Genomic DNA, 27,049 nt, shown 5'->3' with positions numbered 1-27,049 from the left:
CCTTTTGAGACATAATGGCTTATGGCTGTCTTCATGTGTTCTTGCAATTAAAGACAAAATCTTCAGTGTAATAAGGATTGGTGGCTACTGCAGGGCTGGCTCAAGGTTGTATGGGGCCTTGAGCAGAATTTGATTTGGGGCCCCTTTTCTACTACCACTAACAGAAGGGGGTAAGTTTAATTGGCTAAGCTTAAAATCAATCATGGATAATATGTTATTATTTTCTAACATGTATTTGGGAACAAACTGAACTCAAACACAAAGAAAGATTAAACCAAAGCTCCATATTGTAACTATGTTAACACAATTAACAAACAATGGAAATTATTCTTTGCACTTTTTCAAAGTAAAATTGCTAATTACTATAAATTCTAAATTAAAGGTTTAAACAATTTGAACTATTTTAATTTATCTATGCTGAAACCTTGAAATCTAATTGTATAGTATTCTCATTCTCAATAAATAAAATTAAGCATTTTAGATATAGTGTTTGTATGAAAATTAAAAACATACAGCCAGAGGTTTCAAAACAAGGCATACTCATGAGTGAGAACAGCCCGCGTAATTGATCATTTGTGACAAGAATTGAAAATTGGTGTTTACAGTGTTCTCAGTTCCATTAGATTGAGCTCCAGAGGTGTGATAGTAAAAGAGGCTGAATACAAATACATGCCCCATTTGTCAGATTTGTCTTTGTAAAACATTTTGAAACCATTGTATCCTTTCCTTTCCACGTCCCAGTTTTATGTGCGGCTTTATGCTGGTCTATCACATTAAATCCCAATAAAAACATTAAGATTTGTGGTTGAAACATGACGATATGTGGAAAAGTTCAAAGAGCATGAACATTTTTACACTGGATGTGGAAAGTAGAGCATGAGTTAAATTTAACACCACATCAGTGATGATCACAAACTCATCCAACACAGACATGTTCTATTGCTTTTGTTTTATGATTCCTGGTTAATGTTTCCCTTTTGATTAAAAACAGTTAATAAACAGGTTTAAATCTGTGCCCAAGTCCTCTTCCTCAAAGCAGCCATCTAAAGAGTCGTCTGCTCTGTCATTAGAATTACCATGAAAACCCCAGAAAGTCTGCTGAGCTCTTTATGGAAATCAGATCTTTCTCCCTGCAGCCCTGGCATCCACATCAGTGTTGTTAGATGTTCTTTTGATCATAAACTAATAAAAACTAACATTACTGAATATGGGCTGGCTTGATCTAATAGTTACCTTGGTTTCCATTACATACCTTAATATTTGAGTGATCATTACTGGGAAAGGTATCATTCTCTTGGAGTTTCTTTACCGCTAGATTTTGTAGCTCTGACATTGTTTGGGAGTAAATTTTGGCCTCACAGCCCAGTATGACAATGACCTAAAACATACCACTAAAAAGGCACTGGCTAAAGGAGAACCATGAGTACATAATACATAATAGTAACTTAGCCAGTCTCCAGATCTCAGTCCTAAAGAAAATCTGTGGTGAGAGCTCAAGCCAGTGCTAAAAACCTGAAGAGTTTCTGTGGGGAGGAGCGGGCCAAAGTGCCACGAGATACTGGAAAACCTGGTGACCAATGTCTGAAATGATGCCTCTTTGTTCAGTGGTTGCCTGCAAAAGATTATCCTACAAAGAGAAAAACTTTTTTCACTCAACAATATTTGAATTAATTTATACTTTTCAATATATAAAATAAAAAGCTATACTTCTATAAGAATAAGGGTTGCGTGCTTAAACTCATATTTGAGAAAAGCCAACAGATCTTAGACATCATTCACATCATTTTATTGTAATAGATCTCTATCATATACATACAGTACAATATGCTTAAGACAGATTTTATGGCACATCCACTGTACATTTTATTGTTGCTGGTATTGCTGTGAGGTTACAGTAAAGTGACCACTTATATCTGTTTACTTAGGTACAGACAACAGGTGGTTTTGACCTCTTGGGTAAGAAATGATGTTGCTACAGCAAAACACATGCACTGTCATTGGTTTATATATTCCACTAGGGGTGGGTCACACATTCAGGTACAAAGATCAACACTTGGGTGGGGGGAGTGTTGTTGTGTTCTTGAAAAACCCCTTTGTTGTAGTCTTGGAATACGCTACAGCAGTGGCTACTGTGCTCCTGGAAAACTATGCAATGGAAGCGGTTTGTGGCTGCACCCAGAGTTTGTTTCTTTTTTCTTCCTCACAACATGAATTGAGGGCCACTTTGAGTCTTCACAGCTGCCTTTACCACATTTAAATTCTGCTTAATGTACTTTTTCCAGGCCTTAAAACTCAGCAGCTCTGGATTCAACCAAGACCTTGATGATCCTTAAGGAATGATAGGATAATGGTGTACAAGGATCTAGCATTCAGGTCTCTACTGTGATACAACTTTACCATTAATACAACAGGTACAGAGCACTGTCAAGCTATTCACATTTGTACAAATTCTGCAGAGATAAAAAAAAAACACAAAAATCAGAGTGTGCGTTTTCTTTCTGCAGACAATGTTCAAGATAAATAAAACATCTAAAATGACAAAAATAGATTGCGTGCCTCTATCATGCTTAAGAGCTGTTGTCTGTTTTCGTCCCTGTATTTTTCCTCATTTAAATGAAAACTGACATTAGTTCAATTATTTCAAATTAAATAATAAAAGATTGTCTAAAAAAATAACAATTATGATAATAAAAACAAAACCATGATATGTAACACAATACTAAAGCTTGCCAGCTTTCATTTATCAGCTTATTTTAGTGATGTAGGTGTGAACACTGTGTGCATACAGTAGAAGTAATGTGAAGAAGCAGGGTTTTGAGAGACTCCTCTATCTGCTTCTATTTTTAAAGTCTCTGATTAAACACACGGTCAAGTAAAAACGTCCCCTCAGTGTTCTGTTTAATTTACTGAAAGTGCTTCACATACTTACACACACACACTGTCCTCCATGGAGTATTCTTATGTCTCCAAATGTGCAATTGTGACATTTGGACCCCCTCCCAGCTACCCACCGTTAGGTGTTAATCAAACCAAACAAGAAAAACACAGAGTGTGAACTCATGACAACCGGTTGATGTAAGTTAAATAAAGGCAGGAAAAGTGATATAAATGGGAGAGGTGGAGTGTGACTGATGCGGCTGCGGCTCTATATGACCTGGCAGCAGCTATGTGGGGTAGGGGTGCAGAGCAGACCCTCCTTTGGGCTTCGGTGAATGTTGACAGACATCGTCTTCTCGTTCAGAGGCATTTGCAGTGCGCGGTTCTTTATGTTTCTGTGGTTTTCCCTGGCCAAATCCAGCTCTCCTAGTCTCAGAGTTCCCGAGCAGGGTCCGTCCAGCAGAGGATCCGCAAGTACGTCTCCCAGCGGGGGCTGGTGGTAAAGGTTTCCCTTCGGTGAGGGCCCGCCAAGCAGTGACACTTTGTCCAGGCTGCCAGTAGAGCCACCCATGCACATTCTCCACATGGGACGCTCTTGGGAGTCAGCGCCAACACTGCTGCTGACGCCGCCGCTGCTGCCATCAACACCAACACCACCAACACCTCCTCCTCCACTCGTCAGGTTGTGGAACTGAGAGCTCAGACACAGACTCATGAGTTTTAGGCTTTCCACCAGCCCACTGGCTGCTTTGGTTGTACCCTTCCCTTGTATTGACCCCGATCCTGGACTGGCACAGTTGAGGGGACTCCCCTGCCCAGCTTTTCTCTCTTCTCTATTATCTTCTTGTCCGACTACAGTCAATGTATGTGGTTTAAAGTAACTTTCTGTATCATCATCACTTGTCTCTGAGCTGGGAGTGAGTGTGGTATTTGTTGGAGTCTTAGGAGAGGACATTAGCGTTAAAGGTGATGGTATTCTAGAGTTTAAATTGAGGCTAAGACTAGGTTTAGGAGGACCAAGTCCATGTAATTCTCTACTTTCCTCCTGTTCATCATCCTCTTTATCTTCCTCGTGGATTTGGTTTAGAACTGGGGCACTCATCCGAGAAGTCATACGGTTACCAGCAGAAGACATTGATGAAGAGGAGCAGGAGGTTTTGGAACGAAGCACAACTTGACAAGGTAGAGCAGAAGGGGGCAAGCATTTATCTTCTGCTCCTTCTTCTTCCTCGTCCTCCTCCACGCTGAAAAGACTGGGACTACGTGGTTTGCACTGACCTACTGACCCCAGAGAGCCCAGTCTGAGGGGGTTAGAGTGGGGCTTTGCCAGAGGCCTCAAACTCTTTTCCTGACTCTGTCGTGCAGGCAGCTGTTGGCTGGAAGATGGGGTCTGGATCTCCTGCCGCTGATTGAGGTCCAGCAAAGCAGTTTTAGGCCTGGGACCTTTGTGGAGGCTCTCAGCACTTCGGGCAGGCGACTGGGGGCCCCCAGGGTGGGATATAGCAGGACCTCCAATCCCATCACTGACTTCCTGGTGAACATCTACTCTGGTAGGCCAAGATTGCCTGTGAAGGATTGCACACAATAGTGCATAACATAACTGCACATGTAAAATCCTTATCTTGCTGAAACATACTGATTTAAGTAGATCTCAGAAGCATGCATGTAAGTATGTACACTTTTAAAATGAGAAAATCTAGTCAAATGCTAGTTAGCTTAGCATGAAGGCAAAGTAAACAGTTAAGTCCAAAATAGCTTAAAGATAGCAACAAACAAACAAAAAAACTTACATATAAGAGTTTTTTAACAGGTAAAAAACTGCAAATCTTGCTATTTATGTTAGGTACGCTAACTCGCTGTTAGCTGCCTTTAAGATAGAAGTTTCCTTTACTGATACATCGTTTGATATTACTGATTAAAATGAATAGTTATATCCTATGTCCTTTATTAGGAATGTTTATGGACAAACTAGAAATCTTGAACATCGGTTTGGTAGGTTCATGTCTATTGCCATTGATTAAGTTTATATTAAACTAATCTTTAATAAACAGCACAGGGCTAGTTGCTACACCTAGCTCTTTTTGCTAAGCTATGCTCACCCTTTCTCAGATAGAAAAAAAGGATTTCACTAGCATATTATTTGAGAGTTTTAATAAAAAGATTAATTGTTTAAACTGTGGACCATATTTTTAATTTGCTTTAGCTGACTTTTGAAAATGCTAAATAAGCATTGTTCGGGATTTAGGTATTGGCCTATGGTTCACAGGAAAACAAGAATAAATATGTCAATTAGAAAGTTTCAGCTTCTGCTTTGAGGGTTTTTATTAATTATTATACATATTTTTAAAGTCTAATCTTTAATAAACAGCACTAGGTTCAGCACCCACAATTAATGCTAAGCTGCACTAAGTAGCTGGTTAGAAAAGTTAGAAAAAAAGATTTATTGGTATTACTAAAAAAATAACTGATTTATGTTATTTCCTTCAGTAAGAGAGTTCAGATTGCATTTTAAATAAAAATCTTACCTAAAGTCATATTCAATGAATTAGAATATGTGCTGCAATGAGGATTGTCTGATGTAATATTCTAATATTAAATGTTGTGTTTTCAATAGGCTGTAAACAGAAAGTCCTCATAAATAACATAAATAAAGGCTTGGAAACATCACTTATTGTGCAGTTAATTTGTATAATGTGTTTCACTTAATGAGCCAAGTTACCGAAATAAATGAACTTTTCAATAATATTCTAATTTACTGAATGGGCCTGTATATTTTATTCAGCTAGAAGCTGAATTAAGATCAGCGCTTAATCAGGACTTTGTCACTAAGTGAATTAATCATTTTGCTTCTTCTTTACTATTTTTCCAGCAATAAAATCACTGACACAGTTGCAGCTTTTTCTGTCTGTTTTTCATTCCCAGTGCAGCAAAGTGGATCTGCCTATCTGTCGTCTGTCAGATGTATTTTCTGGAGATTGACCGTAAACAACATTGCACAGACAGCTTTCTGTCTGCTGCAATAAATTTTTGTAAATGTGTGTGGTGAGCTGGGACCCATATTTACCTGAACTGAGCCTTGCTTGGGCTGGGCGATCGTGTCTGGCTGTTCTGTTCTTTATCCTGTCTATCCCTCAGCATCCTCTCTGCCAGCAGGAAGTAGGTAGCTGTGATGTGGTTGTACTGGTTTGACTCCAGAGCCCTGAGATAGTAGTTACAAAAACTGAATCAGAATGCTGCTTGCATATCAACATCTACTTTGAATAACCACCATGGCCCAAGAGGATGGAACAGCAGAGAAGACTGAATTCAACATGAAGGCATCTGCTACTTAAAGGTATTTAGACAGTTGATGACAGTCAATTAAGCTTTAATGGGATGTATGAAACTGTGACAAATTTTCTGAGATTATGCAGGACTGGATAGGTTCAGATTAATTTATGTGTGTCTGTGTGTGCGTGTGTGTGTGTGCATGTTTATGTGACAATTAGAGGGAGACACATACTCAGTTATGGCGTCTCTGTCTGCGATGCCTCCGAGTACCATGCGTTGAATGATGGACCCATGCTCCTCCTCGGATAAACTGCGGTACGACACCAGAGGGGTGGACAGCTTGGTGGCCGGGGAGGGGTCGACACCTTGAAGCCATTCGTGGCACTCGATCTGCTCGAGGGTAGCTCGTTTCTTTGGGTCTCTCTGCAGCATATGGCCAATAAGGCTGGAAGGAGGAACAGTGAAGATTAGAATCGTGGATAAATTGAATCAGTATCTGGTCACTGCCCTATGAGTATTTAAACATTTAGATTTTAATAATAAACTTTCTTTATTTGTAATTATATAAAGCTCTACTCAATACCTGTCTAACAAGGATAGTGACAGTTCAGTTGAGCATTGACAGACCAAATCACTAAAATTCCCTTCCAAGCATTACATTCCCATTACTCTTTCTTGTGAGTTTTTTTGTAGTTAGACTCAGCAACTTAATTTCTATTTCTATTTGACCAAAGAACTAACTGTCAGAATGATTGTTCTTCTGTCCAGGTTAGCCTTTGCAGAGGATTCAGTAGCTTTTGACCCCATGCTTCGGTGTAATTAAGTCTAGATGGACTGCAGTACTACAGTGGAAGGGAAATGGATTCATAATTTTTAAATTGTTACACAAAAATATTTTAAATGTATTTAAAATTTTTACTCAGCCCTCCTGTGAACACCATTTTTTAGTTCTTTCCACAGATCTCCATTCAGATTTAGGTCTGGACTATTGCTTTCTAGCTCTAGCTGGATGTTTAGGGTGGTCCAGCTGGACAGTCTCACGTCTTTTATAGCCTCTAACAGGCTTTCTTCTAGGATTGCCCTGAATATAGCTCCATCTATTCTCCCGTCAGCTTCCCTGTCACTGCTGAAGAAAAACATCTCCACAATATGATGCTGCCACCATCATGTTTTCCATGGGGATGGTGTTTTCAGGGCAATGTCCAGGGTCAGTGTTGATGTTGGTTCCATCTGACCAGAGCACTTTCTTCCATACGTTTCCCCTGACAGAGTCAAAAGCTAGAGCACTTCTTATGGCTTTCTTCTTGCTTTTCCAGATTGGTGGAGTGCATGACTAATAGTTGTCCTATGAACAGATTCTCTAGTCGAAGCTCTGGATCTCTGCAGCTACTCCAGAGTTACCATAGGTCTCTTGGCTGCTTCTCTGATTAATGCTCTCCTCATCCTCAACAGGGCCCTGTATGCTTGGGATATTGTTTTATACCCTAACCCTGCTTAGACCTTCTTTAAAACTGTATCCCTGAACCAGTGTGTGGTGTTCTTTGATCTCCACTATGCTGTTTGTTCACTAATGTTCCCTAACAAACCTCTGAGGCCTTCACAGAACAGCTGAATCTATACTGAGATTAAACTACAAACAGATGGACTCCATCTCTATCTACTAATTAGGTGACTTCTGAAGACAATTATTTGCACTGGATTTATTTAGGAATATCCAACTAAAGGGGAAAGAATACATATGCATGCCACACTTTTCAGATTTTCCTTGATAAAACAAATTTTGAAAACTATGCATCATTTTCATTCCACTCCACAATTGTGTGCTACTTTGTAACGGTCTATCACATAAAATCCCAATGATATATGGCTGTAATGTGTTAAAATGTGGTAAAGTTCAAGGGGTATGAATACTTTTGCAAGGCCCTGTAAATTAAGATTTTCAGAAATCCCAAAAATATTAGGAAGCTCTCAACCCTTCAATTTCAACCTGAGAGAAACCAGAGATCTTGATGTGTTCAAGCCAGAGTTCATACTATATGTAATTTAAATTCACAGTAACGACCCTTTGAACCTTATCATCTTAAGTCAAGTAGCTAATAAATGAGTCAGTTATTACGTAGAGAACAGTGCTTGTACAATGAAACTATTATTTTTTAAAAGCCTTTAAAGTAAAGGCTTAATTACTAAACTAAGACTAAGACTGTTATACCAACATTCTTTGACATTTGCTGTGTTTTTGTCTGGTTATTCAAAGCTTCTTCTGAACTGGTTTACAATATTAAATCATACGCCCATCTCTCTCACAGATGTACGCTTGGCAAATTGTTCACACAGGCAGGAGGAAATCCTGTTTCTCCAAGGCAACAAGGGAAACTAATTTAAGTGCCACCGTTTGAAGTATTTTGTTAAAGTCAAAACAATAAAATTAAGTCAAGGCCAGGCACAGTGTGTATTCTGAGCTATGGCAGTTCTTGCTGTCTGGATGTAAGGTTAAACCCTCACCGTGCTAAAAACAGAGGGCCAGTTTGAAAGCGGTGCATTAGTTCCACTTAACGCAGCGCTGCATCCCTGCTGGAGCAGTTCACTGCAGCAGCTGAGTGAAAGCAGGACAACAAAGAGCAGCAGAAGAAAGACCGCACCCTCACTTCTCTGCTCTCTCCTCTCAACACATCTCCAAACATGAAATATGCAGCACCTGCAGAGTACTCCGTCCATCTGTGTCGGTTTGTGTACCGGGGTATTACTCACTCTCTGCAGGCATGGGAAATATGCGGAGGCACTGTGTATCTACAGTCCATGATCATGGTTAGGGTCTCGCTGTCGTTGGCCTCTTGAAAGGGGGGCTGACCACACACCAGCATGAAGAGGATCACCCCCAGACTCCAGATATCTGCAGACACACAGAGGGTACACGTTTTAATTGGCAACAATGCAAGAAAGGTTATTTCGAGGAAAAAGGTCACAAAAATAAAAAGATACAAAATCACAGCTCCATAAAGTGAAGCACTTTAATCGTCACTGCTTAGTGACCTAGATAAGTATATACATTTGAGCCCTGAGCTTGCATGTATATGCAAGCTCAGGGCATGTCTGTCTAACCGAAGAGGAGGCTCTGCACGGCTGCCTGCAGCCAGCGGCGTGCTCACATGTCAACTCACGCATATGCACACCCTCTCAGACACACACAGTTGCAGGAATGTGGGTTAACGTGTTCATCCCTCAGAGATTCAAGCAAATGCTAATTTCATGGAACAGTTTTTTTAGTCAAATTATTTAAAAAAAAGAAAAGAAAGAAGCACAGCTTTGTGCGCTCAGGGCTGTCACCGCTGCTCTGGTCAGCAGGATGCTCCACTGACACACATATTCTTCACTCATATGCTGACTGCAAGCATTCACAGAAACACACAGACTATTCAATCAGCGCTTTGGTCCCTTCTCAGCAAAATCTGACTGATTTAAAGGGGGAGTATTTTTCCACTTTAATTAACTAAAGTGCTAATTCCTAAGTTGCCATTGAAACATAAAATATTCTTTGTGCTTCGAAGCTGACAACCTGCCCGATACATTTAAACTGCTGTGAAAGAGATTCTAGTGATCATGAATGAGGTTGCAGATGTTCTCCTGATCTAACATCGAGACTGAGGGGGAGGCTTGGTTAAATTCATTTTCACCCACTATTACACTTTTAAATAGTGAAATGTTTCACGGAATAAATGAAAGGAAATTTCAGTAAATAAATGATACTTCAACTAAAAGATAAATGGGATTTGTAGGTTCTAATAATTGCTAAACACAATAAAAAAACAAAAGTGACACAATTTCTGCTGCTGAAAATTGTTAGTTTGCCTGGCAAGTTTTTTTTGCCTAATTTTAGATTGAAAAACGGGAAGAAGCATCACATCTGCTATAATTTCTACGTTTATGACATCCAAAAACAAACATTTAGAAGCAATAAGAACTTTATCACCTTATAAATAAAATAAATGATATAGATAAAACAGAACAAGGCTATAAAAATACTGCAAAATGCATATGGTAACAGTGCGTCACAATTCCCAAAACCCAGCACCTGGATCTTGTCTCTCCATCTGGTGCGTCTGGGTTGAGTTGGGTCAACTCTTGCCAAGATCGTGGTGTGGGACTGTTTTTCAGGAATTGGGCTCAGCCTCTTTAAGGTCAAAGGAACTCCTAACACTTCAATATACCAACAGATTTTGGACAATTTCATGCTCCCAACTTTGTGGGAACAGTTTGGGAATGGCCCCTTCATGACTGAACACCAGAGTACAAAGCAAGGTCCATAAAGACATGGATGAGAGAGTATGGTGTGGAAGAACTTAACTGGGCTAATTATTGTCCATTCCCTAACTCAACAGAAAATCTTCGTGATAAATCAGAACGAAGACTATGAGTCAAGCCTTCTCATCCAACGTCAGTGTCTGACCTCACTATTATGCTTCTGCTTTATGGTCAAAATTCCCATAAACAAACACCTAAACCTTACTAGTTTAAACTGGTTTAACTGCAAATGGTGGACCAATGGCATATTAATTATGTTGTATAAGGAATGGGATATCATCAAGTTCATGTGTTTGTAAAGAAAGTAACCCAATACTTAAGGCAACAGAAAAACTGGAAAAGTTACTCCTTTATGAAGCTAATTTATTGGAAATTTGCAACTTGCAGCTGGGGACTAAGTAGTAGACGTGGATGACTATAAAGGGGCAACATTGTGAGCTCAATAAAAACCAAGAGCAAAGAGGTGCAAATGAAAGCTCTGCTCTTCTGGTGAGCTGAAGGAAACTCCTAGTGATGACCTTGGAGAGCATATTCACTTGATTCACTGTGAATGTTTTAAGAGCTACTGTGGTGCCTCATAAAGAGCCTCATGAAACAACTGTGTATTTTTGTTTAGCATGCTTGTTCAGTCATGTGGGTAGAAATTAAAACTAAATAGAAGTGACGGCTCTTTTAGAGTAGTTGATTAATCCATTATTTCCTTGACAAAACGTTTGCCTTTGTAACTTGGATGAGTCTTTAAATGAAGGAGCCTCAGTGGATTTATCATCTTCGGACCCCTGGTGATTTGTCGTTACATGTCTCTGCTTCGCTCCAGTCTGCCAGAACACGCCAGAGAATCCAACTCTGTTGGAGTAAATGTGCTGCTTTACTATAAGCAGCAGCGTCTCATTCTGCTGATGGAGGGAGCAAACGCTACTGCAGTCCCGACCGCCACCACCTTACTTCCTCAGTAGTGTAGCCTGGCAACCGTAAACCCCCTTCCCTCATTACTTGCGTCAGCTGTTCGCCAAACTTCCTTCGATAATTTTATTTATAAACCAGATGGTTGAGAGACTGTCCGCGTCACGGCACTGTAGCATAGTATGCTTTGAAGATGAAGGCTGCTTAGTGTTGACAGCTCCGAGGGTAAACATTCCTTTCTGCAGCCCAGTATTTTGCTTTTCATATAACTGATTCTCTAAATAAAAAACAATAGGCAGTCCTTTGTGACATTGTTAACCCTGAGCCTAAATGGGCCAAACTCCAATATGCAACATTTCAGTCACAGACCTTCATCAGGCAAACACATTCCAGACTGTGTATGAAGCATCCTGATCAGGTATCTAAACATCCTCAAGTGACTCCTTTCGAAGCAGAGCAGCAGTGGCTCTATTGCCAGCCCCCTCCCGCTGTCTGAGCATCAAACCCTATGTCTAAGAGGGAACCCACCCACCCTACGGAGGAAGCTCATTTCAGTCACTTACCTAGGATCTTGCAGTCTTGATCCATAGCTATGCCTTGAGGTTCTGTCCATCAACACTACAAACAGGATCAGGGACATGAGCAGCCCTGGCGGAGTCCAACATACACTGGCAAAAAGCTTGGCTTAGAGCAGAGAATGCCGACATAGATGTTCATATGGGGAGCGGAGTGCCCTTAAATACATCCCCAGCACCACATTGTTGCCATACTTCTGAAGCACTTGCCAAAATACCTCAGAGAACATGGCTGCAAACCTTCTTCAGATCCACAAAACATGTAGACCAGACAACCAAATTCCAGTGACCCTCTCAGGAATTCTCCAACGGTAAAGATCTAGACCACTGTTCCAAGGCAAGAATAAAAGACACACTGCTCCTCCTGAAACCAAGGCTCGCTGATTTGTTGAAGCCTTCTTTCCAACACCCTAGACTCAGGAAAGCTGAGAAATGTGATACCTCGATAGTTGACACACCTTCTGGTCCTCTTTCTTAAAAACTGGAAATATCCCCCATTCTGCCTCTTCATGGGTGTTGTCTGGGTCCTCCATGGAACAGTGAAGAGACATGCCAACCATGGTAGCCCCACAGTGTCCTGAGCCTTCAGTATCTCGGGCAGACTCATCAAGTCTTGGGCCCCTGCCACCGATGAACTTTTAACTACTTCAGCAACCTCTGTCATTGTAATGGACACTCTCCCAGGTTCTAAGACTCTGCCTTCTGTGCAGAAGACATAATGACCACATTAATAAGATACTCCTTCCACCGCATGACAATATGACAATATCCTCAAACTGGGTTTGCAATTTCCCTCCCAAACCAAATAGAGGCTGGGATGGACACTGCCTTTCCTTTCTAGGCCATCAAACAGCTTGCCAGAACTTCCTTGTGGCGGTCTTTCTCCACAATGTCTCCGAATTCCTATGAGGCCAAAATTCTTGCCTCTACAACCAGAGGCCATTTATACTGTAGTGTTTAAGTATGATCAAAGGGTGGCATCTTGGGGACCCCCAAATCTCCATAAAAATCTCCTGTTTATTGTAAATTATGTTGGGGAATCTGTGATGCTGTGGGCTGGGTTCTCTTTCAAAAGGTCCTGGGAACCATGTCAGAGGGCATGTCATCATGAACTTTTTGTATTGAGAAATTGGTGGCCTCTGCCTAGAAAACTAAAAATCGGTCAACAGTGGGTCCTTTATGGTCATATCAACACAGAAATGGTTCACCAGATTCCAAATCAACCATTTTTCAAGATCATCAATTTAGAGGAAGTCGAACACTGCCTTTAAATGTCAGACAGGCATCTTCGCTTTCTGTTTTTAAGTCTCTTTTAAAAACATCTTGTCTCAATAGCATTTGACCATTTGTGAGTCCTTCTATTGTCTCTATCCTATTTTATGTTTTTTAAAGGTCTCGCCTTTATTTATTTATCTTTGTATGTACAGCACTTTGGCAAATTTGCTGTTTTTAAATGTGCTTTATAAATAAATTGGATTTGGATAACCTGTGAGGTGAGCTGAAGAGAAAAGAGCTAAGACCCAGGACTGTGGATGATCAAGAGCCAGGTTTCTCAAACTGTGATGTAAATACCAATGATCTTTTGCCAAAGAAAGTTTAACACGATAATTAGCAAGGTAAATACAAACACACCAAATTTAATGATGATGCTTGTACAACAAACGTTTCATTCATTTTAGATGATTTTACATCTTTACCAGGGGTGCCAATTAATGTGCTTGGCACTGTATTTTGCAACACCTAATGACACAACAGACCCCATTTTATACATAGATGCACTCTGAATAATGAATGCCCCTTGCTTATGTTCTTTGGGAATGCTATTAGGTAAGTTATTATTTTTAAGAGCAGCCTGAGCTTTTTGAAGAGGAGAAGTGCTAAATTTAACTTTCCATTTATTGGAGACAAAAAAAGCCCACACAGTGGAGATCATCAGAGAAGAAAAAGCACTTATCAGTCTGACATCATCCACTCAAAAAAATGCTAATTTCCGACATCCTTCGAGGTTTTCTTATAAGAACAAAATTGCAAATGCTTTTATTTAATGACAAAATCCTTGTCAAATAACAACAGCTGAATCACTGTGGCTCTGCCAGCTGCAGCAACATAATTATCAAGCAAATAAGTATAGATTAAAAAAAACTAATTATCAAAATGATGATGGAATAGATTGAACGGTTCATAAAAATAGACTAATAAGAGTTTTCTCTAGCCCAAACAGCAGCCTGGCCAAGAACAGATGCGTCCCAAAATCTACAACACCATATTTAAGCTTTTCATAAAGAAAAGATGGGATAAAAATGACATGAGACACAACAAAAGGCCTCCAATGTTAGTCTTTGTCAAAAACAAATAATAAAGATTAGACAACAACCCTGTTCTTTAATACCTGCTATTTAACTGTGAATCCATAAAAGCAATCACATTATAATCAGAGACCCAGACGCATCATCAACACCGCCTCCTGGATTGTTTAACTAATTGGAGCAAGTCCAAGTTTGCCTCCTGATAGGTTTAAGAGTGCATCAGTCACAATTTCCTTAAAGATCTTAGAATAAAAAAGAGCAAGCACCAGAGGCCTCTGTTCATTATGAGACTTAAAGAGATCAATTTATTGTGGGGAAGGTACAAGATTGGAAAAATGCCAGAAATAAAGGATCTCCAAAGAAATGGGTAGAAAACATGAAAATAAATTAGAAAACAAATTGCCAACTGTTTAACACAATTCTTGGCCGTACAGCATCAGAGCAATATAACTTTGATATGATTTTTGTGATTCCTAAGGAGCAGTGGATTGAATATTTATATCAGCAAAATATTTTACAGTATGTGAATATTCCCAAAAATGTTTGATTTTTTTTCTAAATCTTAATTTGATTTTCAACCTACAGGTATTTCAAAGAGTTCCTGATACCATGCAGTTTTACAAGGTTTCCAAGGCTTTTAGAAGAGAAAGAGGCCCACACATGGCGGATTCTCCACCGTGCTTGACAGTGGGCAAAGCACAAAGTTCCAGTAAAGTTCAGCAAACTCCACGTTTTTCATTGTATGACAGAAAAAGCCCAATCACAGATGGTCTAGTGGTCGTTATGAAGAGTTACTCACCCCAAGAATCCAGCCACTCTTTGCTGTAATTCCCTAAGATTAAGCTTCAGAGATTTTCTTCAGTGTGTTTTTCTGGCATTTTTGTCCCCTAATAAATAAATGTGCTAATAAATAATAAATAAACGTGCTTCACAAAATAAAGGTTTGAGATTATCAAATGTTAAATTTATTTTAAGACTTTTTGCAAATGTTTATCAGAGGTGGAAACAATTTTACCTCTGTCATTACGTATGCATATAGCATGTTTATTGGAATCTTCAGCATTTCCTTATTACCCTGTTGCATAAACGCCTGATTCAATGATCTAGTTTTCTCAGCGACTTCCATACTCGACCAACAACCTCCAAAGGAACCCAGCTCGATAAAACAGAGTGTTAACAGCCTCTTTATCTCTGCAGCAAACTTGGCTTTGTGCCACTTGGCATGACTTAAGAGAAACCATAGCACCCTACAGACTGTCAGCATTGTTGCTTGTAACCCCTGAACAGGTAACATGGAGCCTCTTAAATGTCTGCTGGTCTCCGTTCAGACTACTCTACATCAGATTTAGCCACTGTTGTGGGCACAATATTACATGCCGGCTGGGTAGATAATCCCAGCAATCAAAAATCATCATCTCAGTTGAATGAACAATAACACAGGGGTAATGCAGCTGCTCCACAGAACAATGCACACACACACACACACACACACATGCACTGACAATGTACACAAACAAGTCCTCAGACAGAGCTCACACAGTCATACAAAGACACACACGCGACCAAAGAGCACTATGATTACTCCACTCTTTAGAATATGGAAGATGCTTGGCACAAAAAGAGAGAGACAAGGAAGACAGATGGAAATAGCCAGTGCAAATCCACTCAGTCAGAAAAACAGAAACTGCTTCTCTCTTGCTCCTGCCTTTTCTTTCCCCTGCATTTGCTCTGACGCAGTGGCCTCTGGGCAGACAAGAACTGCTGATGCTTGTTCTCGTTCTGTCTATTTCCTTGTTGTTCCTTGCACCTCTTTTTCTCCACTAGTAACCATGGTCTGCAATGCTTCAGTTTGGATTTGTTTAGGATTACAATTAAATTTGATATCAAAATGCTGCTATTTTTGGGAGACGTGCATTGCTGGTAGAAACACTGCCAGCAATGCTCCTTTAGGTGCATGTGTAAACTCTAGTAGCAGAAGGAGAGAATGCTGAGGAAATCTATTTCAGTCAGATCAGGTAGCTAATAATATTATAGGTAGAAAAGCCACTACTGTCAGTTAAAGCAAATTGCAGACAAAAATAAAGTATGGATGCAAGACTCTATTGCTATTGATCATCTACTTTCTAAACTGCAAGGTTAAGTTGCACATTCTGGAGACTGAACACCTCCACCCCTTTTATCAGCTGCCAGGAGGCCACATTTTCATCAGATTCCAACAATAAAGTGTAGGTCAAACAGTATGGTCAAAGCTATTTCTCTCGATCCTTTGTGCAGAATTAAAGCATCACTTGCAATAGGTTGATGCATCCTAAAGAACAGCTGATAAAAACGCCTGATGGAATCAAACTAACGCTCCTCCCATCGCATAACCCAGATTGGACTTACCAACAGCAGGAGCATCATACTCGTCCCCTAGCAGTATTTCAGGAGCTGAGTAAGCCAGCGAGCCACATGAAGTGTTCAGGTTCTTTCCAGGCTGAAAGCGGTTGCTGAAACCAAAATCTGTGAGTTTGACGACGCCCTGCTTCTTGAAGAAGACAACGTTTTCAGGCTTCAGGTCCCTGTGAACCACATGGAGCCGGTGGCAGTAGGAGATGGCGTGGACAATTTGGGCAAAATAACACTTGGCCACCTTGGAAAGATAAGACAAAAACACAGTCAGACATGTATTTTTATGGTCGCCTTTCAGTTTACCTGGTGGGTTTTAAACTCCCCAAAATAAACTGCAACAACAGATAAACATTCTAACTGGCTAACTACTGTTAGCCAGTTAGCATGTTTATCCTAAACTTTTGCATATTCCAAAAATTAGTAAAGATAGAAAAAAACTAAGTTCAAGGACCCAATATTAGACTTGCAAGTGATTTGTCTAAAGAATTTATTTTTTGTATAGTCTGCCATAGTTTTTGCCTACAAAACAACATGGTGGTGGACAAAAGAAAAAACGTGCTTGGTTTAAAGATAAAGATAAACATTTGAAAAGCCGTCTAAATTATTATTTGTAAATTTTCTCTCAGCCAAATACTTGTAAGGACTGCTGTCAGTTCGAGGTTTAGCTTTTCCCTCCAACCTTATTCTAATTTAATGTCATTTTGTAAAACATTTATTTTACAGAATTTTAATTATCATCTGTCAGTTTATCTGGTGAACTTTGAACCTGCCCTGAAACAACATGTAAGAACAGGAAATAAAACATGCTTATAAGCTCGCAGTAATGAAACAGTTAATAGTTAATTAGCAAGAAAAAAAAAACTAACATCTTTCAAAAGTTAGTAAATATGAAAAACATAAGTTCAAGAAGATAGGTTCAGACTAATAAATGATAATGTAATGACTTTTTGTATGTAAAGATTGCTGCAGAAACAAGAGGTATGTTGTGTTCAATTTGTTGAGGTAGCTACAACATTTAGGCGGGAAACGAACTATTTGTTTGAAGGATAACAGGGTGAAAGTGTGGTAGAAGTTCCAACTAATTATATGTAATATAACTAATGTCAAGCAAAACAAGTGCGAGCTAAATTCAGACAGTAAAATACTTTTTAATGGTATTTCAAAGATCATTTGTCAGTTAATCTGGTGGGCTTTTAACCTGCTCAGAAACATACAGTAAGAACAATGAAAACATGCTAACTAGCTAACGAGAAAAAGCCAACAAACATTAGCAACAAATACATTTTAACATGAATAAAAAATAAAAACAAAGTTCCAGAATGTAATTTTAGATTTGGAAGTGATACATGTCTTTCCAGATGAATGTTAAAGTGATGACTTTTGTCATGTAAACTTTTCTCTAGAAACAAGTCATATGTTTTGTTATTACTATGTTGAAGCACAACAGCTTGGTGGGAAACAACTAGCCCAATCCAAAGATAGCATGGGGAAAGTTTAGTAGTGGTTTTAAATAACTATATACAATAAGAAAGTTTCCATCACCCCAAATAAAAGTGTCAGGACTGATTTAGGTATTAAGTTTACAGCTATTTTTTCCAACTTCATTCCAAGCTAATGTCAGCTAGTAAAGGAATTCTTTATATGGTCACAGAATCTGGGTTCAGCATACCTACAATGTAATGAGAGGACAGCTAATGGTGCTCTGTGGAGCACTGCAGCAGACCTTTGGAAGTTAGCCAGTTAGAGGAAAATGGGCTTAGTCGGAAGGAACCCATAAAGAGGCAGGAGATAAAACATGTTGCTTCAGCAAGAGTATCAACTAAAAAACTATAACCAGCAAAATTTACAATATTATTTCAATCCACCAATGCAACTCTAAGCTCAAAGAAACAATAAATATACTTTACACTTTCAGAACAACTCCTATCCCCTTCTGTTCCTTAACCCGCACTGCTTCATTGTTAATGTCCCACACTTATCCCTTGGAGTCTTAAAATAATTAACTTCAAACTATCTGTCTTCACAATACATTCATATGCCTTACACCAACGTTTGCAGTTTGCTGGACTGTACTCAACTAAAGTGTTGTTCTCGTTTTAAATATTCGATTTAAATCCATCCAAACTGCCATTGTGTTATTGTCATGATGTCTGAAGATAATCAATATTAATACTGAACTTTCATTGCTTTTAATTCTATTGAGGCAAGTCCAAGGTCAGATGATGTTATAAAAGAGTAACCGTGCACATTCATCTACTGGCTAATAGGTTAACAAGCTCTAGGTAAACACAAAGGCCAACGTTGTTTTTTTACACCACACTCACCTCTTCACTGAGGCCTCCGTCATACTTCATGATGCAGTCGTACATGTCTCCTCCATCGCCCAGCTCGAGAATGAGGTAGAGCTTGGTGGCTGTGTCAATGACCTCGTAAAGACGCACCACGTTGGGGTGCTGCACCATTTTCATGCATCGCACCTCCTGGAAAAGGTGACCCCGTGCCACTGGGTCCAGCTTAGTCTTATCTATCACCTTTACTGCAACCTGGAAGAGAGTCAGGAGCAGAAGTCAAGAAACATAACGCTTGTGTGCAGTGCAGATAGTGAAAGTACTTTGATGTGGTACTTTGTCAAGCCAGATTGTAAATGGTTTTAGAGATGTTATCAGATGTTTAAATTCCTTCACAAAAGCGAAGATCAGCATAACTTAGCACCAAATCAGTCCACTCAGTTCTGCTTATATGTATATGTTTCTAATTAGTTGTTGGCATGTCAGCTAAGAGTACAGGTCAGCAATACTGTTGACACAGTTGCCTTAAATCATGCCCTTTGAAATAAAGCACTTTCATGAGCAGAAATAACAAGCGTACCTTCTCTCCAGTGAAAACATGACGTGCCAGTTTGACAACTGCAAAGTGTCCCCGGCCCAGTGTCTTATCAAGATCGTATAGTCCAGCGATCTTCCCATCATGATGGCGCTTAAGCCCTGACATGTCTCGGGCGGACTGGCGGAAGGAACAGCCTTTTGTTGCCTGCTAGTCTTCAGTTGTCAGTTTGCCATTTCCCCTGATTAGTTTGAAGTTAGATGAAGTTGTTTTGGGAGCTTTTGTTGGTCCAGGATTAGCCGTGTAACTTCTTGTGGTAGTTTTAGGACAACATTTCCTTGCTGCAGCGGTAAATATTCAGACTTGTCTCTTTGTGCTGCAAGCGCTTAATTCAGTCCCATCAAGATGTAATCTGAGGGTGAGGAAAGTAAAAGAAAAAACATAAAAATCGACTTCCTCAAATGTAACAGTATATTAGATCAGTTGAACAAACTGCTTTGAATGTCATCCTGCTAGATCATGATCTCTAACAGTAATAAGTAATTTTTCACTCAAAGTACAGGAGTATACAGCTATGCAATTGTTGCTAATCTGTGAAAAAAAAGTTATGTATAACAATTAATTATTTTAAATTAATGTTTAACATTCTTGACCTGCTAATAGAAATAAAAATATGCATTTAAAAATAAAATGGAAGTGGAAGAAAAAAGTTGTGGATAAAAATGTATAATTAACATACGCTTAAACTCACCAACTATGCAGATGACTCTGTATGACATATAGTTGTTTGAGGTATTTAATTAGATATTATAAATGCAAGGTTTGATTCAAGAGTCATATTCCATAAAAATTGACACATTATTACCTGAGAAAAAATGTCTTAATTTATTGTATTGACTTAGCCTCTATATATCTATTACCGTAGTTACTCGACTGTGGTTAGCTCAGTGAGTAACAGATTTAGTGACACAGATTTCTAAGATTAATTGTAAATCCAAGCAACCATTTGTTTTTCCAAATATTAACTATTATGTATGTCAAATGATGAAAAAAAATGCAGAAACAGACTTTGTTGGCTCAGGGTAAAATACATGTATAAAGTTATCACATGTTGACCTGAAAACTGCAAATACTTTCATATGTCTTGTCTAAATACCTGAGATGTGTAACTACTGGAAAACCTTTACAAAATAAAAAAATAAAAAAGGTTTTTTAAAGGCAGGTGATATCTAGTGGTCAATGTGGAGAAGGAAACCAGAACTATAAATGCCTCAAATCTACTATCTGGCAAAATTATTTGTATTGTTAGGCTAAATTACATGCCACAAATATGAGATTTGTTTTGTAGTATAAATACTTTTTTGTTTTTCATAAGTGACTTCAGTTGCAAAGTGGAGCAGATAGTAGCACTGTTGCCTTGTAGCAAGAAGGTTCAAATCCTGGCCTGGGGTCCTTCTCCCTGTGCAGTCTTGGATTCTCTCTGGGTACTCCAGCTTCATCCCACAGTCCAAAAACATGACTGGTAGGTTAGGTGGCTACTCTAAATGGCCCTCAGAAGTGAGTGTGTGCATGTATGGCTGTTTGTCTCTATGTTGCCCTGCAATAAGCCCGCCTCTTGCCCACTTGAGTTAGGCACCAGCCCCCAGCGTCCCTGCTCTTTTTCACCTCCACAGCATGTTGTTGCGACGCTAACAAAACTAGACTATTTACTGCTGTTGCCTTTTTTCCAGTTTGTGACACGTTTGAACCTGCATTATGCAAATGCATACACTAAAACTCAGTACCAGTCTCCACAACACCTTATTTCTACACTTTACACAGAACAGCGTTCTTCTTTACATAGCCTTTTATGGCCATAATACTGCTGCTGTGTCAAGCTGAAAGAACCACTGCTAATAGTTATAAATGGTTCATCCTAAGGTAATTTTAAAAAGCTAAACTGAAATAAAGAATGCGTTTACCAAAGTGATAGGTTACTAAATGAAACAGCTTTACAATGATTTACATAGATGTTTATAACTTGCATCCATTCTAGTCTTCTGTCAGTCTACCTTTCTGTAAAACAACTCTATTTTATATTTATCATTTTTAATTGTAAGTCCAGTTGTTGCTATGTTATATTCCTTTTAAAAAAATTAATCTTCTGTATGTTTTCATTAGTTTTTTTTAAGTTGCATGAATGCATATTTTCTCTCAGGAATGAGTCAACCCTGTGTTCTTTTGAGATGTGCCTGGCTAGCTTCTAACCTTTCACTTGGTTCATTCATGGGCTCCCGTCATACGACATGTAGCTTCATCACCCTGATTGTGAAACAAAAAGCCTGCGGGGCAGGAATGCCATTCCATTTCCAGGAATCTATCTGCGAGCCAGAAACAAACTTAAAGCACAAGAAGCACAAGGTACCAGGAAGGAACATTCTGGGGAGATGATCTTTTTGTAGGCGTGCCCGTTGTCAAGAGACTTTATGAAGACGACATAAAACTAAATAAAGGTTGCCAGGGTGCGCACCTATGGGCATAACTAGTGCAGTGGGGAATATAATAAAAACATCTCTGCCATCTGTGGTTATACTAGCCTGTGGTTGCTTAAAGGAAACTATAAAAGGCCTAAAAACTCTTAGCATGATCCTCAGCTGGAAAACTGTAACTGGGAGAAAATTGTTTGTCAGTTTTCCAAGCAAACATCATGCAGGCAAACACACTTTGAAATTTAAAAGTAAAAAAAAAAAAAACTCATTAATGCTTTCACTCTTCGACACTGACAACAAAAGTGTGTTGATTTTTCCAGTAACCGAGGCAATGGAAGGACAAAGCACACACACAGAGCTCCGATGATAGGGCAGGCCAGGTGAGATCAATGAATGCTGTGGTGCATCGCACAGCAGCTGAGCTGGCCTGAGTCAAACCTGCTAATAATCTGTAAATGGCTGATCTGGCTAGTCTAAATCCAGATTCCTCATTCACCTAAACAGGGAGTGTTTAATCATTTAATTGGTTTAAAGCAAGTGATTGACCAACCTGCAAATTGAATGAGGTAAGGAATTGTTAATTACGCACCCACTACTAGTCTTTTGTTACAGGTCTCCAAATAGCACATCCATTTACAAGCCATGCATGCCTCACTGTTGGTTGCATAACCCGTTCAAAGTAGCTGGTAGTGTATTGATTAACAAAGTAAATTGTGTGAGCATGTATGCACAAATATACGCAGGTCCGCATCTGAGGTCAAGGACCTGTTTTAATAGCTGCACTGCTCCCGCAGCTACTGATGAATGAAGATAAGAGTGTGATCTGACTGTTAAAACTAGGTTCCTGGTATTTGATTTGTTAGGCATATAAGCAGAAATTTTGACACAGATGATGAAATATTCTGGATAAGTTGCCTCAGAAAAGCCAAACTAAGACTCAAAACCTTTTTTTACACTTTTAAAAACACTATTTTAGTGCTGTTACTGTATCACTGTTAGGCAATAGATAATTACCTGGATTTATGCCAAAACCACATTTTCCATCATACCATCCCTGGGAATGAAACTGAGAGATAATCTTACATAGCTCAGATATGTTAGGTCCTATGTGGAGTCAATATATAGGACCACCAAATTGGGATTTCTTTTATAAGAACAAATTATTAAAGGCGGGGGCAGATTTTAAATATAGACGATATGGCTCACCACCCAGGGCAACAAGACAAGGTGGGGAGAGGTTGCTGGCACAACCACTCTAAAAAAGAAAAACAGTTGAGATGTCAGTTGCGGTCCGATCAATTTCTATGTTGCTTCTTTTGTCTACCCAGTCAGTGGTAGAGAGCGAGTCTAATCACTAGAGGAAAATATGGCTGCACACTGCAGGTGACTATAGACATTTGGGCGGGTTGCAGGTTTGGAAAAGGTCCAAGAGAGCATTTCATGCATGACCTGCCACTGATCACAGATTAAAAGCAACCTTTTATTCTTTCGAAGCATGTTGGAAACTGGTGGGTAAAGGCGCTCATGCAGAATCATAAGACTTTTGAATCTGTTGGATGCATACTTCAAAAAATTCCTGTTTGATTTTTTTTCAAACTTCAGTTTACCGAGGTTTGGAAAAGTTAAGCTTCCAAAACAATAAAGTATTATCCGTCATAACGTTTGTGCGAGTTAGTGTCCTTTTACCAGTGAAAGTACCGTTGTGACGAAAGTTTTACTGTTTGGAGCACAAAGTAATGCAGCGTGGCCCATTCACCACCAGCTGCTGTACATTGCCTGTCAGTAGGCTGAAAGAAGACTTCTATACTTTTCCTTTGCTTACAAGAAAAACTAATTTGACCATTTAGATTTATTTCCAGTTGTGAAATACATGAACAGCCATGGAGTGGTAACTTAAACACCACCAACAATCACTCTTATTGAAACCGCAGTTAGCAAGCAACAACTGGCATGTGTGTTAAGCTGCCAACTGCAAGCATTTACTAATTAACCAGCTAATATCAGCTTGCTATACTTGTGCTACTGGAAAGTCGTTAAAAGGTAGAATATTCTGCACAAACAACAATGCAAACTGCTGCTAAATAAAGCACAATTAATCCTGTATTTCTACTTTAGTCAGTGTATCAAAATCAAAACAACAATCAATTCTGTTTTTATTATTATTATTATACCGGGTGTAATCAATATGTTGAATTAACTATAGTGGCAGAAGGAAATTAAAGCCATTAGATCCTGCTACACTTTTGAGTTTAAAAAAACAAATGTGGTATTTATACTCAATGTTATGGTGTAAATCTCACACTGGCCCATGTCTAAGCACTTTTACAGATCTGCTTGTGTCACTGGAGATATAACTACTGCATCTGGATATTTTATTCTATGGTTTTTGGTGTGATATATCTCCTTGAGAATAAAATGTTGATTTAGTGGGTCATAATGCTTTCTTTTATACACAATACAACCTTCAATAATTAGATAAGTATGACCTAAATGTTAATTTGATTGCACTGCCTGAACAAATTTGTCCTCGTTTTATTGCAAGGCTTTAATAAAGCGCCCATAGCATCTACTAAATATGTTATCACACACCATTAAGTGTTTGATGAATGCAACATATTGTGCAGAGGGGATAAATATTCAGAAGTCAGTGGCCAATTTTATAAGTGATCCTTCTTTAATGCAGCATTTGTGATTTCAGGTTAGTTCATACATCTATATAAAAGCCCCACTCTGCTGTCAACATGCCTGCTGGCTGCATCCACAACAACATGCCAGCGCAGAGAGCAGCAGCAGCCTGCGCCAAACGGCACATCGGGCAGCGCTGTAACATGATGCATTAAAGAAACACACACAATCCAACAGACCCCCAACACAACTTAACACAAAACACCCCGATTCTGACTGCGGGCGATCTTCCCAGCACCAGTCCGACTTACCACAGAGGAATCCGGAGCAGCGCCAGGCGTCCTATCTGGTCCATGTCAACGCTGCGGGACTGTGCGGTGCTCCGGACGGCTTTTAACGGGACTGATATCCGTCACCGCTCAGGTCAACACACTGCTGTCACTCAGTGACTGCGACCCGGCTGCAGATCGCTCCGAAAGACTCCCGAGTTAATCTGTCACACTGTCAACTCAAGCCCTCTGTTTCCCTTTCGCTCTGGCGCTATTAGCTGCGCCAAGTAAACACAGGTAGCAGGATGATGCGGAGCTCCAGGCTTTCAAAATAAAAGCATTCAACAGTCGAAACTCGGTTTGTTAGCACACTGCTATTGAAAGATTTGATTTATTTTACCTGTCAGAAATGGAAAGTATCTTGGATCTAAATCAGTATGATATCAGATAGCTCAAGATTCAATTTCCAGCTAATTCCGGCGTAAAGCTATTTCAGGAATGGTACCCTGGGCAAGCCCCTCCGTCTGAACCACACAACCAATGAAACATTTAGGAAAAAACAGAAACTTTTAAAGACATTTTTTGCGAATCATTTTTGTATTTAAGGACATTTTTCAATATTCTGGATTGATATACACCAATCAGGGTTATTATTGTGACCCACCTCCATTCATTGTTTAATATGCTCCTTGACTCCTAAAAACAGTTTTGGGTTGTGAAAGGACACATAACCCTGAGGCCACAGCCACTGAAAGCAGTGGCGGTTCAAGACCAAATTTACCAGGGGAGCAGGGTGGGGCCAGTGTTTTTTTTTTTTTTTTTTTTTCATGGAGGCACAAACATGGTAATATTTCATCGTTTCATATATTAAGTAAGCCACAGAGAGACTTGTGGCTCTGGAGATGGAGGTTGCAGACCCCTGATCTAGCAGATGAAAACTGATCCTATATCAATATGGCTGAAGCCAAAAGTGCAACAGCCTAATTTTTAATTAATTGTTAAAGTAAAACATTAAAGTTTAAAAATAAAATTGGTTTAAGGCACCAATCAGTTACGGTGTCTGTACCTTCGCATATCATCATAAGTAATTCATTTACTATTATGTCTTCTGTACAGGGGCCAGGTCCAGTTCTACAAGGGCAATGGCCCCTGTTGGCCTCTGACTAGACCCTCCCATGCCTTAAAGGGTGTACGTGGTCTGCAGCAAGCCTTTAGCAGTTGGTTTGTGACAAAGTAACATCCATCTGGACTCACATGCCCATTGTTTTTGGGTTCTGGAGAGTGCTAAGCATGGGCACCCTGACTGGTCTGACGCATGGCAATCTATGCATCAAACTGTGATGCACTGTGCATTCTGATGCCTTTCTTTCATTAGCATCAGCAGCAGTATGAGCAACAGTAGCTCATCTATTAGATCGGATCACACAGGCCAGCCTTCACTTCCCACATCTATCAGTGAGCCTTGGCTTCCCATGACCATGTCTCAGATTCATTGGTGTTCCTGTCTTGGACCACTTTTTATTAGTGTTGACAATTGCAGTCTGGGAACAACCAGCCAATATCGTCAAAACTGTAAGAGATGTAGTTTTGGAGATGCTCAGATCCAGTCATTCTTCCACTTGTCTATTTTCCCTGGCTACAACCCATTACAGTTAAAGAGCAATTATCCCAGCGAAAACATTTTGATTTGGAATATCTATTAGAATAAAAGCATATGTTAATACAGCATGATTAGAACCGAATAAATACTTTAACGCACCCCCATAAATGAAGGAAAAAAACTGTAAGCTTCACTACTTTATGTTGGTTTTGATCAGATTCAGTGCTTTTATCTTGACAGAATGATTGTTACCGTTTCCGGTTTGGTGCCTATGAATGACAGCTCCGTAAGCTCCAACGTCAGAGCTACGCTAAGAAAACAGCGCGTTTATCAACCTCAGGGTAACAGATTTAACTCTATCCTGTGTTTTTTATTTTGACCTTATCTCTCTTTGTTAGGGTCTGCTAGAAGGGTATGTACCGCACTAACAGCGTGAAGGTGACATCTGAATTAAATTCTGCTGCTCAGGTGTATGAACACCCTGTGATTGAATTCAAACAGCCTCTAACCTCCCAGATCAGTCCGTCCTCTAATTGTTTCTGAGGAACTCATCGCCTGGCTCGGGGTGGTGACAGAGGGTGTGTGTTGGCACTGCTCTTTGTTCCTGTTCTCTTCACTGAACCAGCTGGGCAATGTTCAAGTG

General features: G+C 39.6%; 1 protein-coding gene across 1 annotated transcript; it reads right to left on the bottom strand.

The window, feature by feature from the left end:
• Window positions 1–1,769: 1,769 nt before the first annotated feature.
• On the bottom strand, window positions 1,770–25,098 carry LOC124879773 (SNF-related serine/threonine-protein kinase-like). Its single transcript, XM_047384497.1, has 8 exons — window positions 24,849–25,098; window positions 19,490–19,856; window positions 18,946–19,164; window positions 16,616–16,862; window positions 8,896–9,037; window positions 6,380–6,592; window positions 5,942–6,076; window positions 1,770–4,442 (listed from the first exon to the last, which is right to left on the bottom strand). Exons 2-8 carry the CDS (start codon window positions 19,610–19,612, stop codon window positions 3,146–3,148), a joined length of 2,376 nt encoding a protein of 791 aa, XP_047240453.1. The 5' UTR covers window positions 19,613–19,856; window positions 24,849–25,098; the 3' UTR covers window positions 1,770–3,145.
• Between the last annotated feature and the right edge of the window lie 1,951 nt (window positions 25,099–27,049).

The sequence above is a fragment of the Girardinichthys multiradiatus genome, chromosome 13 (genome assembly GCF_021462225.1).
Source record: "Girardinichthys multiradiatus isolate DD_20200921_A chromosome 13, DD_fGirMul_XY1, whole genome shotgun sequence".
In the NCBI taxonomy this organism is placed as follows: Eukaryota; Metazoa; Chordata; class Actinopteri; order Cyprinodontiformes; family Goodeidae; genus Girardinichthys; species Girardinichthys multiradiatus.
Note: the sequence above shows the minus strand (reverse complement) of the source record. Positions and strands in the feature narration are given on the sequence as shown.